This window comes from Stegastes partitus, unplaced genomic scaffold (assembly GCF_000690725.1).
Source record: "Stegastes partitus isolate 25-593 unplaced genomic scaffold, Stegastes_partitus-1.0.2 Scaffold476, whole genome shotgun sequence".
NCBI lineage: Eukaryota > Metazoa > Chordata > Actinopteri > Pomacentridae > Stegastes > Stegastes partitus.
Genome location: NW_007578207.1, coordinates 158,722 through 173,159, shown reverse-complemented (window position 1 = coordinate 173,159; position 14,438 = coordinate 158,722). Strand labels below are relative to the sequence as shown.

Sequence of the window (14,438 nt, the reverse complement as noted above, 5' to 3'; positions counted from 1 at the left end):
GCAATGTACGCACTGTAACTTTGTAGATAAGAGACAAATCTGGTGGTCGTGAACTGAGCATTTGAGGCAGATGAGCTTTAAAACAGCCCAAACTGAGCAGACAGCAGAACAGCGCTGCCGTGTTATGTTACTGGAGAAAAAACGTTGTTAATGTTGACAGAAAATCAGCACTCGTCGGATATTAGACTGGCTTACATGCCACATACCAAATCTTTTCAACATATGTGAAACAAGACGTGTATTCTTCTTAAAGCTGAGGAAGAAGGATACGCTGACTAGCTATTTATCATTAACAGCCCCAGGGTTCAGTGGCATCAGTAAAAATGTGTGTACAGTAGGTGAAAAACACAGCATCACTGCCAACTGTTAATCCGGGTGGATAAACTCACCTGTTGGTGAAGCTCTGCAAAATGCCAGAAAATAGACACACAGCATCCTGCGCTAAATCTTGCTTACCAGCTCAGTTTGCTGCCATTTATCTGTCTCACTTACTTGGAGGATTTCTGTGGTTAAAATCCAGTTGAAATGCACAGATTTCTGGAATAGACCTCGCTGAAATACCAACAGAAGTCAGCAAATGGTATTCTCTAAATGGTAACCAGCTGATTAGTCAGTCATACATCTCAGGCGACACCCGAGGGAAGGAGGTATTCTATATTCTGTCTTTGACGAAACAGTTGGAAAGAGGTTTTTGTTTGCAGCAGGAAATAAACACATAGAAATGAATGTTTAATTTGCCAGCAAGTTAGTTTTCAGTTATTGATGACATCACTTGGAGCCAACCCAATTAACACCAGTGGTTTACAATCAATTATTGTAAGGAATGGTTTACTACACTTTACTTGGGATTTCTAAGGAAATTAATTTACACTTGTGTTATCGAAAGTGCCAACAGCTCCACACATTCACTGTGTTCACTTGGTATTATTTGTGTTCACAGTATAGGCTACAATGTGTGGTTTACACCAGATTTGAAAAAATGAAATCTTTCCAAACTCACTCTGTAAGACTGAAGCGAAGCGGTTTCTCTTTTCTTTTGAAAGGTTTTATTCATTTCATATAATACTGACACATGTACTCAATAGCGGTTAACAGGCGTTTAAAAACACAGATATTAAAACCATTAGAGCATCAATGTATTTTTAGCCCCGTTGATTCCATGGACCATTTTTTACACGTTTACATGTTTCAATATACCATAACATCTACTTGGTATTAGTCTAACCTCAACCCCTGAAAGGATTTTTGTCCTTTGTCAAAAAAAACAAAACAAAAACAAAAAAGCAAAGAGAAGATTGACAAACTGTCTCTGCATTTTAAAAAATGGCATGTGGTAAGCCACAAACTATTTAAGGTAAAATACTCTTATGGAGGTGAAATCCGATAAAATAAAAGGTTCAGTTTCGGGTCTGAGGAACATTTTGACAGCATTAAGTGTGTCGTATGTGGCACAGGTAAATTTAAACGTGTCATCCAGACTACATGAGGCAAGCATTCTGGATCCACTCCCTCTTTTTTTTGTAGTGATGTTTGTAATACAGGGTAGCTGTCTAAAATCCAGAGCGCCCATTATTCCCAGTATGCATATCAAACACAACTCAGCCATAGAAGAGAGATGAAGAATATAGATTGTTGTAAAGAAGTTGTTGGGTTTTTTTTGTTTGTTTTTTTGTCATCTAATCGAGTGCTGTTTAGGTCATAGTTCACTTTGTTGTTGTTTGTAGTAGCGGTAAAGGTTTAGGAGGAGGAGGGGGGGATGCAGTCCTCTGCAGTAAAGGACCAAAGACACTCAGCTGTGTTTAAGGTGATGGCAAGCAGCGTTAGAGTCCTGTCTCTTTTTTAGCCACCATTTCTTGGATATCTTCAGAAAAATGAAACGATTACTGGTTCCTCACAGAAGTCCATCTGAGTACATTTCCTCACAACTTGATAGGTCCATTGTGCTGTGTAAGTACTTCCACCGCCATTTCTTTCTGCGTGTCTTGAGATGGGCAGGACTATCGAGTCACCTGAAGAGGGAGAGAGAAGGAGAGGGTCAAAACTCACTAAGAAAAAAAAGCTAAAAAAAAAAGTTGGGAAATAGCCTGAAACAGTAAAGGTCACAGAAAAGAGTATGGAGCAAGTGCTGGTAGTACATGTCAATGGAGAGGTTTAAATAATGCAATGCTGTGCAGTGCTGGCTGCTATTTGGAAATAATGGGAAAGGATTCTTCGTGGTAGAGCCCTGACAACGTGGCTAGCACGCTCGGTGTCTCTTTTGGCAAGAGACTAAACAAGACACAGTTTGAATCATGGCAGCCGGCCCACAGTACCTCACTCGCAGCACCTGGCCCGCTGCCATGTCATTTCGTCTATTTGTCGAGACGGCTGCTCTAATCACATGGTCTCTTTATCTCGTCTATCCATCTTTCCATTTTCTTTGCCCATACACTCATTTTTGGTTTATTTCAAGCTATTAGGAGACATTTTCTCCCAGCCAACGACCAAACAGACACAATTTGCTGTATAACTGCCAGTACTCGGGCATATAATAGACCAGACTCTCGATGACTGTTTCCTGCATGCCTCTCTCCCTCATTGTGTTTCCCAGCAGCTTCCCCTCTTAGACCCAACACATGCTGTCCCTCCTGTATTTCCTCTTGAGGGAGTCGCTCTTTTCTGCGACCCAGGTGCCAGCTAACAAAGTGTGAAGGCCAGCCATCACCGAGAGAGCTCAGAGCAGCATTTCCTCCCAGCTGGCAGCTGAAATTGTTCTACTGTATCTGCTCTTGATGGCTCCGGGCCACCCTTCCTGGGCCCATTCCCATTGCCTTCGGGCATCTACTCCTGCGCCTGATCAAAGAGTCTGCAGGCGTTTGCTGTCACGCCAGTTCACTATGCACGCACACCACTGCATCTCTGTGCCTGTTACGCTTTAAGGTGCAAAGTCAAAGTCCCTTTAGGTGTTCATCCCCTCGCCTGTTTAAATATGCCTGTAGGTGGCAGTTTCTGTGCCCAATTAAAGGGCGGATTTAGGTAGTTAGATCTCAATTTACAAAGCACACAAGAAGTGCTTGAGTGTCATATCTACGGGCTTTTTTAGGCCCATGAGTGGTACATTTTCCACTGCTTATTTCAACAGCTTTAGCTGTCGACACTAGTGGCTGCTCATATGGCCACGAGGCAGATGTCCCCTTCACTCACACATTTTACATACTTTTCATGACTCACCCAAGAGTAAATTATGAAAAGAATCACTGCAGTTGTTTGATCTTGATTTATTTGTATTTTTTATTCTTTCATAGTCTAGAAGCTGCCTTTAATTAAATCTACACACAATGTTTGACAGATCTTGATTAACAGTTCCCATCGTTTCCATCAATGCAATCAAAGAGAGAAGTGCCTACAGACCTTCTTGCCTAAAGAGGTTTGTCGTAAGCTAGCTATAGGAAGTGAAATTGTCATGCACGACTGACACCTTGTCATTTGTTTGTGTGTATGTCTATTTGTGCATCTACACAAACGCGCACACACTTGCATTGCAGTCTATGACAGCTCAGTGGCTTGGCAGCCCGGCCATGTCTGTCTACTCATCCATACGATATTATTTGGCATTGATCGAGCTGTCTTCTATCCCCTCCTCCTCTCCTCCCTCTGCCCTCCTCCTCTCCTCCTTTCCTCTGGTTCCAGCCAAGGATGGAGGGAAGGATCGAGAGCGCCAAATCCTTTCTGTGTTCTCGCCTGCTCCTTGTCAGCTGACCAGTTCCAGTATGCTTGTTTTCAAGTGTTTTCTTTATTCTTTTATCCCCCATCACCTCTGCCTTCAGCCTTTCCTCTCCACTTTCCACTTGTTATTGTTTCTGTCTCATCCATCTCCACCTGCCTCTTTCCTCCTCTCTGCTGCTCCCCATCTCTCTCTCTCTCTCTCTCTCTCCCTCATCCTCTTTCTCTCTCACTCCATCGTCAATTTCAATTTACGAGCGGGTCTTAATGGGACTATAAGAGAACGTTCGATGCTATTGATCTGGATGCCTGCGCATCTTGACCTCAGCGTACAACACCAGAGGAGAAAAAAAAAATCCCTCTTTTCATCATCAGGCACACACGTCAGCTAACTCTCTCAAATAGTGTCAACACACGCACACATAAAAAGAGACACACAAACACACAAGCGCACACAGATCATTGATCAAAGACCTGAATGCAAGAGACAGCAAATATTTGTGCTCTTTTAAACTACGACAGAGTCAATGATAAAGCGATGCCTGGCTGAAACCGGTTTGCTTTGATCATGCTCAGGAAATTTTAAACGCGCACTTTGGGGCTAATAAAACTAAATGCATGACATCAGTTATACGAAGCAACTTTCGAATGACATTCACATATTCAGAAACCGCATCACCTTCATATCCAATCACGTGCTTCTCTCTTCAATTATGCCTGAAACATACTTCAAGACCACTTATTTCCTACTCTTTGTCTCTTTTTGATGTGACTGAATTGGGAAAATTCACTTCTTCTTTTGAGCTAGGGCCAGCACAGCAGAAAAGGATTTCAGGGTGAGAATAAGAGGAGGGGCTGCTGAGGAGGAAAGAAGAACTCGGGGAGGCGTGATCCACTTTGCTAGGTGAGAGGTGAGCAGAGGAAAAAGTAAGAAAGGAATTCTTGATCATCTGGGTATACAGGAGACTGTCTCTGAGTGTTTTAAAGAAAGAGGGAGTGGGGTGGGCGGGGGAGGAGAAGGGGAAACCACATGTGTCTTAAGCTTTTCTTATCCCTGTCTTTTACCCAAGGAGATGCACTCTCTCCTCTGACCACGCCTTCAATCAATTATTTAGGCAGAAAACAAAGGTCTGCACCCAGCCATGAATAATGGAAGGTGAGAAGGCAGAGAGAAGGATGGAGGTTAGAAACAGAAGCGTACAGTGACAAGAGGTGAGTCTCACACAAATTTTTTTCCTATGACAGACAGCTAAGAGCCTGCTCAGGTCAAGGCGCTGAAGAGAAGCCAACAGGTGCAGATGGAGGGCTGAGCAGAAATATATATAATGCACAACTACACACCTATTCACAAACACAGAGAGAGCCCGAGACAAACAGACAGTATACGAAACGGAGGAAATAAAAAAACACGGATGCACATACCACACGAGCTGTATTATGGAGGAAGTAGAGCATAAAAACTATTTGAGGACATTTACCACTCTAGTGTATCGAACGTGGTGCGTTCTTTTTTTTTTTGCACAGAGTCAGATGGCATGCCAGTCAGACGCAGGGAAGCAGGGCAAGCGAGAGGGAAGGGAATTGTTTTTTGTTCAACGTGCGTTCGCATGCGTGTAGTGCATGTGTGTCTCTGCGTTATTTGCCTTGTTCTTGTTGGCCTTATTTTTCTTCCCAGAATGTTTGATGTTAGATCCAAGGTGGAGAAAATAAAGAAAGAAAAATTGGGTAAAGCAAAAAAAAAAAAAAGTGTGATATTGGGTGAGGAGAGAGAGAGAGGATGAAGACAAATAAGACAGAAAGTAGTATGAAAGGAAGTGAGGGATATAGTCTAACATGATAGAGGTGGAAATGGGTCACTCCAAGTGTGTGCAGGCATGTATGTGGTAAAGGGATGATAAGAGCGAGTGTGTGCAGGAGACGGGGGAACAGACATTCTGAAGAAAGAAAGATTGTGTGCACACCAACCTTTGTGGTTTTGACTTTGTTGCCTGAGCTGCAGCTCCATCCTGTGAGGTCTGGCAGAACTTTGCACTCCTCACCTTCCATACATGGCTGCATCTGACACCACCACTTCTGGGCTACAATGGAGGCTGCAGGAACAGCGAGAGAAGGCGGCAGATATTTAGTTTGGCGAAGACGTGACTCAGTGTTTGTGTTTTCATTCATGTGTCTCCAGACCATGTATTTGTGAATTTTGACACCCAGCTTTCCTTTGCCATGTTTCCATCTAAATTTCACACGGACAAAGAGTTTCCAGAAGATCAATGTGCGTATCCAGCGCGGTTATGTGAATAATTGGGGAGCTTGGCACGTTTAGATAAACAGTTGGAAGCGCTAATTCTAGAATCGGGTACCATTAAATCATAATGTGGAAAAGGCTGCAACGAATTATGTAATTAAGAGAGCACCGGTCAAACTAGTTAAATGAACTAAACTAAACGTGGAAAATGTGACGTGGAGAATATTTGTGTTTGTTTCATTGATAATTTGAGGAATATTACAGTCTCGTCATCACTCGACACAGATCTGCTATTTAGAAACTCAGCTTTTGTTGTACAGAATTGGAAAATGGCCATACAAGAAGATACCTTCACAACAACATGATTAGAATGACCCCAAAGATCCTGGCAAACAACGTACAATCAAATCAAAGGAAAGATCAGCGTGAGCTTCAATGCAAGGCCATCAACTATTAAAAAAATGTCACACAGCTGTTATCTAGTAGATGTTTTCATCAAACATTTTTGGTTATCTTTCCATAATTAGGGTGGAATCTGATGTTGCCACATCCCGATAAATAGTTAATTGATCAGACATGTGGCTTACTGTATAGACAATCACAGAGACACCATCAAATTAAAATAGGTTTTACAAATACATTTTTATTCCTCAAAGACTGTACAAATACTTTGGCAATCTTTGAACAATAAAGAAAAATTAGCTAAGTTCTGTTTGGAGAGCAATTTTTAAATGCAGATTATTGCTGTACGCGCGGGTTTCATCGGCACTGGAGTCATGTGAATTTAATCAGCACAAAACAGATCGTTTACATTTTCATTTCAAAAGGGGCAAGATATGAATGAGGCATCTGGGAATGTTGTGATCTTCTAGGGTTTATAGATCACATCAGATTACATTAAAAAAAGTAATTAATGAAGTGTGTTTGGCAAACGTTGCAGAGTAAAAATGACTTCAGACATATCAAAAAACAAGACGACGACTAAATATCAGAAAAAAACTGACTGAATGAATATGTGACTGTATGCAATGTGCCACAGTCACTTTCCAGGTCATGTGAATACTTGAGTAATTGTCAGGTCTTATGGGAGAATTCTAGTTTAGTTTAGCTTGATGCACTGCGCCTCGCTGAATGCAACACTGGTGCAGTCAATGGATGGTAGAAGTCAAACAGCTAGTGAGATGGAGATCATGTGAGTGCAGTTAATGTGTCTCATGTACTTGTAAATACACCAGTTTATTAAAGTTTCGGTCACTGGTGAATCAGTACTCCAAGCAACTCCATGAAAAGGTTATTGAAACGCATAAGTCAGGGGATAGATTCTAGGAAATTTCCAAGTCACTGAATATCGGTTGGAGTACAATTAAATCCATAATTAAGAAATGGAAGAAATATGGCATAATGTATAATTCTGCCTTGAGCAGGCCGTCCTCAAAAACTGAGTCACCAGGCAAAAAAGATTCTCGTAGTTTAATCGTAGCAACTGGACTTGCTTGAGTTCCTTGAAGACATTTCACCTCTCATCTAACAGGCTTCATTAGTTCTGACTGACTAGTTGGGAGTTCCAGATACTGATATCGTTAAGGAGCGATTAACACTTGAGTTTCGGTTTCAATTGGAGTGAGAAAGGCCACCAAGAAACCCATGACTCATCTGAAAGAAATACAAGCTTTACATGGGTCAGGCGGTGCATACAAGAGTGGTTGCCTGTTCTTTATCAGTCAAAGCGTTATGGGAGAATGACAAAGAGAAAGCCACTGTTGAAAATATTTAATCTCTACTAGAGTTCACCAGAAGGGGAGACTCTAAAGTCAACGAGAAGATGGTTCTTTGGTCTAATGAGACAAAAATGTAGGTTTTCGGCGATCAGACTAGATGCTATAGTTGGTGGACGCCAAATACCGCACATCACCACTAACACACCATGAAGCATGGCGGTGGCAGCGTCATGATGTGAGGTTGCTTCTCGGCAGCAGGCCCTAAAAAGGCTTGTAATAGGTTAAATTAATACAGCAAAGTACAGTGAAATCCTGGAGGACAACCTGATGCAGTCTACAAGAGAACTGCCACTTAGAAGAAAATTTGTTTTCCAGCAAGACAATTTCCAAAAGCATACAGCGAAAGCAAGACAGAAATAGACGACTAAGTGTATGATGTGGAGTGGCCGAATCAGAGTCCAGACCTCAATTCAGATGAGAATTTATGGCTGGGCTTGAAAAGGGCTGTTTACTCCCGATTATTGTGCAGCTTGAAAGAACCTGGGCAGTTTTGAAAAGAGGAACAGGGTAAAGCTGCAGTGTCTCGATGTGCAAGGTTGGTACAGACTGTTCACACAGGCTCAATGCAGTAATTGTGGCCAAAGGTGTATCTACTAAATACTGACTTGAAGGGAGTGAATACTTTTGCAGTCACTTGTGTAATTTTTTATATTTTTAATTAACTGGCATTACTTTGTAGCAATCTGTTTTCACTTTGAGTCTCTTTTTGTAAATTTTTGTAAAAGAAAAAAAACAAGAAAAAAGCTGAATTATATTGAACGTGATTCAATATAATTCAGCAATAAAATGGGAAAACCTTCAAGTGGGTTGAATACTTTTAAAAAGCACTGTATTTCCAGTGAATGTGGCTATTGTGGCTCCAAGTGTCATGCTAACTTTAAACTCTTCACCATCATTGTAAAGATTTGGGGTAATGAGGAGTTGCACAAAACAGCTTGGGAACGGGATTCATTGGGGCAATTCAGCATGCGCTCCAGCAGGAAAGCCGATTTTTACATAAACCATCTTAGCCATTTCTTTTTAGTCAAACCAAAAGTAAACACAGAAATTAGGCACCTGGAGAGCTCATTTTGATAACCGCTGAACGTTTTGTTCAACTGGCCTTGGTCTTATCCTGATTTTGGAGAGGGAAAACACAGCCACCTTGATTGCAATGTTTGTCAAAGCAGCAGATTCATTATTTGTAGTTCCATAGCTGCCATCAGCGGGTCCCACTCTTTGCAGCCAAAGTTTTCCTCCTCAGTCGGCAGCAGACCAGTTTCCTGAGATGCTTTGTCTTTCATGATGTTCTGCTGTCTTTCTTCGTCTACCTCCATCCTCTGCGGTTTGGCTTCCTTTTGATTTAGCTCCTGATCAACACACCTCAGATCAATCAAACATGGCCGACCATCAAACAGAAATGATCTGCTGTTGTCCGTGTGATGGTCCATGGGTATTCCACAACTGGTTTTAACTGTTGAGTGGAAGACAGTGCGACCACAGTGAGAGTCAGCCCGACACATGGGGACAAACCAGCGTGCCGGTGAAGTCAACTGGCAAGCATTCCTGGATTGAGATCCTTTATGCAGGTAGACAACATAGCCGTTCCAGATGGCTAATTTCTGTTTACCTTTGGTCAGACTGCAAACATGAAATGATGCATATAAAAATTTGCTTTCTTTGGGAACTCCTCATTTCAGTAGCCGCATTCATGGAAAATATGCCAGATTGAAATAAACCAGAATTTTTCTTTAACTAAATACTTTATTGGTGAAGACACCAATGAAGACCAAAACAGTCTTCAAGGGTGTCATTCGTAAGGGGCTAGGGGCTAGTCCATCTTTAAAATACTATCTAATGAATTTGCACACATGGTAGTCATATTTTAAGCACAGAAATTCCAGTATACAGAACTTTGTTGGTTGATAGTTAATCTTTGAACTACCCTGGAACCTACACATAATCTTACTGTGTTTGTTAAGCTGTTGAGGTGATTCTGTGGTGAGTTAAGTACATAGTTTGTGATTCTTTAACATCTGCTAAGTTAAAAGTACTTCATTATTCTTGCCCTTTTTCTTCTTTTGCCCTGCTGTACTACAAATGAATATTTCCCCTTATGTTAGAGAGGATATTTGAACGAAATCTCACCCAAAAGAAAAAAAACAAAACAACAGAGCCACAAAGACTGCAGCCTGTGATTTCATCAAGTGCCACTTTTGACTGCTGTCGTGGCTGCCAGATTCTGATTTTGTGGGCACAGACAGTAGCCACGGTTGCTTTATGGGCATATGGGTAGACTTTCTAGCTTAGAAATGCGAGCACCGCTGCGAAACAAATCTCATTTATGTGTAAAAGCCCACTTACATCTGGGTCTAAAGAATCATCTTTCATATGCCGTCAACAAAGCCGCTCCAGAAAAATAACACTTTCTGGAGATTAGAATATTTGCGATCAAGATTCTTTTTGGGAGCTATTTTATGCTACTAGAGGGAGGAAGCAGTTATATGCACATCACGTAGGTGCAAGGTTTTTAGTTCGCATAACAGTAATGAGTGCTCCAGATACTAAGAGGAACATGAGAATTCTTCTTCATGGAGTATTTTCACTATTTTGCTTCTTAAGAATCACTCTTAGAATGTTCAAACCCTGTCTCCTAGAAATTACGTTTCTTACCAATTAAATGCTCACATTCAGGTGCACAGAAATCATTAGCTGGATTAAATTCAATGGAAGTGTTGAGTTTCTTGTGATAAAGTAAGTGTCACATTCATGAACTGTTTCAGTAAGCAGGAGATGTATGGGCTGAATAGTGGCTGTACAAAATGCTCCACTCTCACACCTTAGACGGGAGTGTAGGCAGAAAAAGCCCTTCGGTTGAGCTAAGGAGAGGATAACAGCTTTGGTTAAATGTAAACGCATTGTGCCTGAAGTTAATGTGGACTTGTCTCTGTTTAAACGCCCTGTTAGTTTCTGATATTAATCAAGGACAAAACCATAAAAAAATGTAATGAGTACAAACTGTACTTGAAAAACAAACATTTAGGTGGAACAACTTATATTTCCACTTCTAGTGATATATTAATAACACGTCTGTATTATGTTGAAAGACAAGATTATCTGGTTGCAAAATATATTTCCTGCAAAGCATATTTGATTTTAATTTGCTTTTGTCTTTATCGAAAATTAATTTCTTGGAGAGAAGGTTGATTTTGTCATTTGATGAGAAGCACTGACTATTTTTTCTCTGCAGAACAGTTCAGGTTTCGTGGTTTATTCGGATAGCAGGCATTTTATTGTTTTTTGTTTACAACCTTTGATTTGGATTGTGCATCAAGGTAACTGGGCAAAGTTATTCATGAATCAGCCATTTTAGTGACAGTTCTCCTGTCACCATGTAGTTGCACACACAGCTGCTGCATCTATTGGCTTAGCTCCAACCGATGGGTTGCGATTGGTCTACAGAAGTACAAACAAGCTAGAGCACTGCTTTTTTTTTTCCATTGAGCAGAATGATAATGGGATGCAGCCAGACCATTCTGCGCTGTCTGGCTATGTGAGACCTTCAGTACACAGAAATCCTACCAAGAGAGTCCTGATATCTGTGGCCTCCCTGTCAAATCAAAGTTTACTTCAGTCGTGTGTCAATTCTTATATTTCTCACTACACACAGAATTTCTTGGTCAACACCTCTTCTGAAAAAAGTTTTGCTTAACTTTAGCTCTTGCTAATGCAAGCAACGCACATCTGACCTACTTAAACAGACTGCTGCTAATAGAGTGTAAACCAGACTCTAAATTGTACACAGCAATACAATATTTCTTTCAGAATCAATTAATGCAAACACGACTCCGTGCTCGGCCTGAAACAAATTAACTCACGCTATACTCTATTATCATGCAAAGAAACAGCGTGATGAGCATGAAAACATTAAAACACTTCTCCAACCAGGTTTGCATCAGGCAGTGGAAATATGCAGATGCGTACAAAACATACACAAAAACGCACATGCAGTTGTACATACCATCAACGCAGGAGGGCATAGCCCGAGTGGTGCCAGCGACCTGTCCAGGGAAGCAGGAACATTTGACAGTCTGAGATCTCTCCTCAATCTTGTTCTTGTTGCAGCAACGATGGGCAGCAATAACCTCACATGTGCCAGCCTTCACATGCACTGTGGAAGAGAGAGACGAACACAGACTTCAGTATGAAAGGCTCTCAGTGATGCCTCTGTGTGTGTGTGTGTGCGTGTGTGTGTGTGTGTGTGTTTAATAGTTGTCTTGGAGACAGTGAAAGATTTTTATACCAGATGAGTGCGTTTCTGGATCTTTGAGCAGTTGCCCACATTTCATATGTTTTCAATGTCTGCAGTGCTTACACAGTTGAAAAACAACCAACAATTGCAATTATGTCGGAGAAATTAAGATTACGGATGTTATGTTATCTTCCTGTGTTCAAACCAGGCAAATAACGAGTGTCAAATAGCTGAAAACTATATGACATTGTAAGAGGAGTCAAAGAAATACCAGCACTTAAATAACCTGAGCAAAACAACCCCCTCCACACAAAGAATGGCAACATGGATGTGATATCAGCCTGAATAATGAAGTGCAGCGAAAAAGGCTGTGCAGTCCAGATTATAAGGCTATTATCAGAAAGCCATGAGCCGTGCAAAGATGCAGTTTACATTTAGAGTTATCAAATTATCCATGTTTGTGGATGCTTTATTTACACACTGGTGAGTGCACAAACAAAATTACGAATGTAAAAATATATATCGCTTTCAGACACTCGTACATAAATATAGCAAAATGTGGAAGTCACACTTTTTTTGCTGCATGGCTCCGGAGCCGCTGCTGTTATTTCGCTTTGAGGACATGCACAGAAAATATATGTTATGTCTCTTGTAGTCCTTGTAAAACTCACGGAGTAAAACAGTAACTCAGAAAGGGAGGAAAACAGGCAATGTCTGTGTTAGAATATAACGTTTGTAGTGTTCCAATTTGCAGTGGTGCTAATGAACGGGAGATGTGGGGAAGAAAAAAAAAAAAAACACTTCACTTGTTTTGTAGCTAAAACTTTGTGTGCAAATTTATATACACAAATTTCAATCAAGCAGCCATGTGGTTAATTAACGAGTTCACCCCAAGCACAGAAGTCGTTGAGTCAGCTAATGGAGAGAGAGAGAGAGAGGGGAACAGAGAAATCACATTACATTTGAGGATTTCTGATGTCAACACATGGTCCTTTCATACCAGCCTTTCATCTAATACATGAAAATGTCAAGGACAAACAATACGCCTTGTCGGTAGCACTGCTTGCAAGTAGGCAGTGGTTGTGTTTGTATGAGTGCACCTGTATGCAGAACATGTGTTCAGACATGCTTGACTTTGCTTGTTGCATGTGGACGATTTACATGCACATACATGTAGTTCCAACACACAACATGTGGCTGCGTGGCTGTGAAAGTCAAAGTCTGGTGTGTGTGTGTATGTGTGTGTTTTGGCTTTTCAAACAGTTGTTGGAAGTTACTGTTATTTCCATTACAAAGAGCCCGCCCACGACACAACAAAGGGTGCACACTGCATGGCAATGAAAACTAAAGCAGAAAACAATGGCTCTGCTCTGTCTAAAGAGTATTTAAAAGTGAGGCGAGTCGAATTGAAAGACCCCGTATGAATATGTTAAGCAAACTAACAAGATTTGAAAAAGTTCTTAATTTGCTCTGTTAATGAGAAAAAGACAAAGCGGCAATCCCGCAAAGCCCAGTCCAATTAATATCTGTGTGAAAAGCACACTCGGATGTCTCACCCACTGTGTGCATCTCTCTCATTGTTCTTTCTGATTTCCCTTTTTTGTTCCACAAGCAGTGAGTCCAAAGGATAGAGATAAAGTTTGATTGACTGTCCATCGGTCCAACACTTTGAGACACAAAAAGATATCTCAACAACTACTGAGCAGATTGCCATTCGATAGAAAGTTCCATTCGTCTACAGGAAACAGCTACGCGTTGGGGAGATTGTCATAAACTGTGCTGCGCAAATATATTGTTATCAGACCAAAAAAAAGCTTATTATATTTTGGACATTCTGTGGACTTTCGTTTCACAAGCGCCTCTGGTCAAATGTTGAGCAGCACTGTATTTACTGGCTGGAATAATGAGAAATTATGTCATTAATGCTCTCCAGAGGACAAGCCTTACCGACTGTGGTGGCCTCTTGACCTTGTCTATGTTCATGCACTTAGGCTGTACTTTTACGATCTCCACAGGGCCTCGGTCCATTTTCACTCAAACGCTGCTTTTGTGTCGAATTATTAGATTTGCACACAAATAAATATAGCCAGTTTACCATCTTTCTTTCATTGCTTCTCCTTATGTCTCTCTTTGATTACCTATAAAAATACACAATAAGTTTAGCTGCATGAACAAATCCCAAACATGCTCGCTCCTTAGTTCATAAAGGCCTAGAATATCCCGTCGCCCTCCATCGCTTTCCTCCATCGCCTTCCTCGTTGGCTCTCCTGTGGCATGCTAGTCGCAGCCATATACCCCGTCCATATCCGTAGACCTCTGCTGGTAGGGGCTGTGTGCACCCCAACACTCTCCCAGCCTTCTTCTGCAAAGGTTGAGATACTTGAGACTTGTGGGTTTCCCGTCTGGTGGTTTAAAGCCCAGCTGCTCAGAACCTTAACCTCTGCCCAGTGTAGGAACTTCTCACTAGTCCCCCTTTATGCACCTCTGG

At 41.3% G+C, this 14,438-nt stretch overlaps 1 protein-coding gene across 1 annotated transcript in view; it reads right to left on the bottom strand.

Moving 5' to 3' along the window:
* Positions 1-1,023: 1,023 nt before the first annotated feature.
* LOC103360973 (protein FAM19A2-like) overlaps positions 1,024-14,438 on the bottom strand; it is a 90,564-nt gene continuing 77,149 nt past the window's right edge. Inside the window, exons 3-5 of the mRNA XM_008286925.1 lie at positions 11,720-11,869; positions 5,668-5,792; positions 1,024-2,009 (exon numbers count right to left, since the gene is read on the bottom strand). Coding sequence (XP_008285147.1) covers positions 1,998-2,009; positions 5,668-5,792; positions 11,720-11,869 — 287 coding nt within the window. The 3' untranslated portion in view covers positions 1,024-1,997. The remainder of the gene's footprint in view (positions 2,010-5,667; positions 5,793-11,719; positions 11,870-14,438) is intronic.